This window comes from Setaria viridis, chromosome 5 (genome assembly GCF_005286985.2).
Source record: "Setaria viridis chromosome 5, Setaria_viridis_v4.0, whole genome shotgun sequence".
In the NCBI taxonomy this organism is placed as follows: domain Eukaryota; kingdom Viridiplantae; phylum Streptophyta; class Magnoliopsida; order Poales; family Poaceae; genus Setaria; species Setaria viridis.
The window spans coordinates 31,853,935-31,858,976 of NC_048267.2; the positions used below are offsets into that span (position 1 = coordinate 31,853,935).

The window sequence follows — 5,042 nt, forward strand, 5'->3', positions numbered from 1 at the left end:
GCCATTTCTTGTGCGTAAAAACTGACTTTTTTTTTTCGTCGTCTCAATTTCAGGTCTGGAACACTTACATTTCCATTGAGTTGAAGGGCTTCGCCGGTTTACCTTCTGCAAGTAATTGATTACTTCTATAAGTTTGGATTAACAAGACTCTGTCCTAGATGCTACTCTATGTTACCAGATGCTGAGTTATGTCATTGTCATGGTTCCTATCAGTGATGGAATGGTTCACTTGATTAAAAATGTTTGGTGTGCAACAGCACGTACCTGAGAAATTCACGATGTTTCCTATGTTGGTAGTTATTCATGTTTTTCTCGCTTGATTAAAAATTGTGCATGGCTGAAGTTGTTTTCTCACAAAGTTTCAGTGAACAATGTCCTACAGCAAATATTTATCCGAACAACGTGAATTGAACATTGTAGTTATGATGACATTGTGTATGGCTGAAGTTTTGAACTGAAGTGACAGGATCCGATCCTTTGCCACCGAACGCATGATAATTGCTTGTCTAGAAGCATTCGTTCTCTGTGGTCTCAAAGGATGATCAGTCGGATTGCTGGATTAATTCCACGCCGGGAATGAGTGAAAGGGCCGGATCCACTGATCCTTGGAACAGTTCCTTTGCTGCTGAACGAGGCCTCAAGTCATTAAACCTTTTTTTAAAGGCTATCTCACACCTTAGCATATGCTACATCCGTTTCAAATTGTAGGTCGTTTTGGCTTTTCTACGTTCACAGATGTTTGTATGCATACAGACATATAAACTATATTTAGTGCATAGCAGAAAAGTCAAAACGACCTACAATTTGGGATTCCTTTGCTGCCGAACGAGGCCTCAAGTCATTAAACCTTTTTTTAAAGGCTATCTCGCACCTTAGTGTCTGCTACATCCGTTTCAAATTGTAGGTCGTTTTGACTTTTCTACATTCATAGATGTTTATATACATACAGACATATAAACTATATTTAGGTGTATAGTAGAAAAGTCAAAACGACCTACAATTTGAGATTTGGAACATAGGTATAAGTTATAACAGGCTGGAATGTGACATCATCGGATAGCTGCAACAAAATGATAATGAGCTTCAGCATGCGTAATGTTCAGCCTAGGTCCATTTTTCATACCTAGTCAGAGAGCTTCCACGCGTATATGTTTTCTACTTCAATGGTAGTGCTGTTCTCATTGATCCCATCAAACAATAGTAAAAAGACGAGAGGCAAATTGGCTTCATTTATCACTAGTGTTGCTCTCATTGATCCCATCATACAGTAGTGCCTTCCAAGTTACAACTACCGGCCTCATTGTCCATTGACTAAATTATTTTTCTCGTAATATCACAGGCTGCAGCAAACAAATTATTTATTGTACAACTGAGTTGCAAGCCTCTCGTGGTGATCCTTTGTTCGTAGATAACCCGAAGCAGCACTGCAGGCTTCGAACGGAACAGCTCAGATCTTCGGTGGCGGATCCTGGATGCCGCAGACCAAATTGGCGGGTACAGCTACATCTATCATCTTTGGATAAGACAGGTTCAGGTCTGCCAAGATGGGAGTAAATGATCAGTTTCATTTAGCTCAAAAGAAAAGGATTAGTTTGACAAGCAAAGCGGGTATGTCAGAAGGAACGTGGGTATTCAGTATGAAAAACCAAATGCATGTAGCTACATATCCATTGTGAGCACTTACTATCCATAATCGTCTTGAAAGTTTCCTGCATAAAATAAATAAATAAAATACATTTAGGAACAAATGCTGATAGGTGCGGTTTAAGAATTTCTTTTTCCAGCTTAAGAATTTCAGACTGAGCTTCAACTAGCAATTACCTTATCTTTCGTTAGTCGGGCGTTATAGGCGACCTCCTCTTCAACAGTACTAACCTGCAAATAACACATTCAAGTGACTGGTAGCATGGCTGGCAAACTTCAAGATACATAGTACACTACTTACTGTGAAACCTTTGTAGTCATGGGCAGGATATAGCAGGGTATCCTTTGGCAGTGTGAAAATCTGATCAGGAATACATAGTTTCAGTTAGACAACATTCATATTTTGTCTTACATTGATCCGATACAAGATTTTGCACGCTTGCCTGTGAATGCACTGACTGATACAGCAGATCAGCGCTTCCTCCCTGTGACACCAGAGAATAAATGCAAACTATCAGCAGAAATCCACACATATAAGGCTAACAAAATTTCTCTAGCATGACTTCTGAACTTTGTGTTGCAACTGCAAAGCATTCCACAATTCCACTTGTGGGATTAAATAACAGATAGCCTAGAGTCTATCACTAATATTAGCCATATTATCATTGGCATTCCCATGTCAGAACACTAGCACTAAATGGTAAGTGCTGTTTCCTTAAGCTTTAAATGCTGAAAAGCATCAAGTCCTTTACTTTCCTATTTTATAGGTTGTGAAGACCAAACACTGTAAACATGGTAACCATTAACAAACTACCATATTACCTGGAAGTCTGTCCTTCCACATGCTCGGATAATCAAGGTGTCACCAGTAAAAGCCATCCTTGGTAAAGGTTGACCATCACCATCACCTGTTATGTAAGTCACACAGCCAGCAGTATGTCCAGGAGTAGCTCGCACCTGAAAAGGAATGTCATTTCTGCATAAAACTCCATATCTACAGATGTCATAAGATAAATTCCTTAAAGGCAATCATTTGAAAATAGTTTCTTTCCCGGCACAAGGTTGTTTTTTTTTTCATATTATAACAGCTTCTGGTATGGACATCAATCAACGTGTGAAGATAAAGCAGTTGCAAAAACGAACATCAATCAAAATATGAAACATTATGTAACAAAGGGCCTCACAGCAGTACATTAACCAACCATATATAACAAACGGCTTTTAAGAATTATAAGCCAACTGAATTACATGAAAGAATGCTTCCAGGAATCCAGGTCCAGGTTCTTGTAATCTTGTATTTAAAGGCAATACAGTATAACATTAATCAAAAGTTATCAACTGCAATTTCCATATTTATAGAAGAAACAATTTTCAAAATTCTTGATTCAGGATCAGCACTATTCATCAATTAAGTTCAACAAAACTGAAGAACTTAAAAGAACTATTTATATTATCCTCCACGGAGATTAGCCTTTTAGTATCAGAATTCTGGTGTATTTGAAAGCACAAAACTATATGCTTGTGTATATATACTAAATGAATAAAGCAGCACAGAGTAAAGTAGCTTGTTAGAATGTGATAGTACCTCAAGGAAAAGGTTCCCAAAGTGTATTTTGTCCCCATGATCAACAAAATGATCTGCTTTGGCTCCACTAGCTCTTGAAATAACAGACTTAACTCCTGGTAGCTTAGTCTGCAAGTTCATATCATTAGCTGACCATGTATTGCCAAAGAGAACAGAGCTCTGTGACCATGAAAAGGAAAACGTATTGAAATATCTGTAGAAGAACTGAAGATCACAACTGCTTACTTTTATTAATCCTGTTCCAGTGACATGATCAGCATGCACATGAGTATTCATAGCATACACGAGCTTCAAGCCCAATTCCTTGATAAGATTAAGATCTCTGTCAACTGTTCTGTCGACAGGGTCAATCAACTGACCAAAGAGAATCAAATAGATTAGATGAAAACATGGGATTGACCAAATGTATATATTTATATATCAATCAAGGACAACGAGCACTACTACAGCTCAAAGCTGAGTCAGTGATTGCTACTAGTTTAGTAATAGTTAATTACTTGTGTGGTGCATCCTTTAAAAGTCTCAAAAATTTTGACTTGCAATTTCTGGTAGAGAAGTCCACAGGCATCAGAGAAATTTTAAGGTGAACAATAAAAAGAAAAGGGAAAAAGTTCTTGCTTTCATTTGCTTTGGTCAATACAATCCTGAAAATCCAGGACGACTTCAATCTTGCCTATCAGATTCTAACATATAAGATGTAAAAGTGGACCATGAAAGCTAACTACTGAAATCAGCCGTTGACGTACATTTTAAAGTCAGAAACAGCTCCAAAATTACTGAAATGATGCAATCCAATTAAACAAACTGAAGCCAGTTCCATAATTTATCAAAACTGTAGATTCTGAATTGACAACAGAAATTAACCACACTGATTACAACATATTCATGTGAGTGGTCAAATCACCGAAGAACATTTACAGCCCCGAATTACAAGCAGGGAGTACTGGCTGTTGCACAGTTCAGAGCTAAATCAGTTGATCGTGCTGCAGGTTTGTTCACTGATTGCACACTTTTATGTTCGCGTCTACATTCTGATTCTACATCTGGCTCAAGTCGAGGCAAATAGTAACAGTCAAGTTACTGTTGGCGCAATTGGCCGTCCGATTAACCTACAGAGCAAACCCATTCCCACCAAAGTGAGCTACCCAAGACAATGCCAATCCAGTTTCAACCGCCAAACTAGCCAGAACCCCTGAAATCCCAGCGCACCCAACCAACCAATCCCAACACAGGAAGAGCTGGACTCACCACGGCGGGCTTGTCGGGGTCGGCGACGTCGGCGAGGAGGTAGGTGTACGTGGAGCTCTCCTTCTCGAACAGCTGCCTGAACAGCAGCCTCCTGTCGGCGCCGGTCCCGGTGCTGTACGCCGCCGCCATCGCGAGAGCCGGGGCTAACGTCTTCCGGCACGAGATGGGCCGGGGAGCGCGCGGCAACCTGGCTGCGGCAGCCAACCGCGGGATCAGGCGAAGCGGAAGAACCATTGCCCCACGGCCCGCCTGGTTATATAAGGAGGAAGGCGAGAGCAAGCGGCAGGGACCGGCTCGTGGCTCCTAGCGCGGTGCTTGGACGGGGTCGTCGACCTCGCGGGTGGCGTGGTTGGGCTGCGTTGGGAGTAAAGAATTCGGGCGGGGGCGAATGGGCGGCGGTGCGAGCAAGGGGTTGCGGCGGGTTCGGCAAAGCCGTCGGCGCGGAGGTCAGGCGGAGCCGCCGGGAGAGGACAGGGCGGCCGCGGGGGCGAGAAACCGCGGCGGAAGGAGTCGGCGGCGGGGACGTCTTCGGCGCCGCACACTGACGAGGTTTTCCCTGCCTAAC

General features: G+C 42.0%; 1 protein-coding gene across 1 annotated transcript; it reads right to left on the bottom strand.

Annotated features, from left to right (window-relative positions):
• Positions 1–1,211: 1,211 nt before the first annotated feature.
• Positions 1,212–5,042, bottom strand: LOC117859150 (persulfide dioxygenase ETHE1 homolog, mitochondrial). The gene is made up of 9 exons (XM_034742351.2): positions 4,478–5,042; positions 3,455–3,583; positions 3,230–3,337; positions 2,467–2,601; positions 2,088–2,129; positions 1,946–2,005; positions 1,822–1,875; positions 1,685–1,709; positions 1,212–1,536 (listed from the first exon to the last, which is right to left on the bottom strand). The coding sequence occupies exons 1-9, from the start codon at positions 4,709–4,711 to the stop codon at positions 1,448–1,450; spliced, it is 876 nt and encodes a 291-aa protein (XP_034598242.1). The 5' UTR covers positions 4,712–5,042; the 3' UTR covers positions 1,212–1,447.

What these genes read in the sequence shown, in the direction of transcription:
- LOC117859150 (XM_034742351.2), bottom strand. Translation starts at nt 4,711, where the DNA reads ATGGTTCTTCCGCTTCGCCTGATCCCGCGGTTGGCTGCCGCAGCCAGG. An exon ending in ACCCCGACAAGCCCGCCGTG is followed by an intron (nt 3,584 to 4,477) that starts GTGAGTCCAGCT and finishes CTCTTTGGTCAG; the next exon opens with TTGATTGACCCTGTCGACAG. An exon ending in GTGGAAGGACAGACTTCCAG is followed by an intron (nt 2,130 to 2,466) that starts GTAATATGGTAG and finishes CTGGTGTCACAG; the next exon opens with GGAGGAAGCGCTGATCTGCT.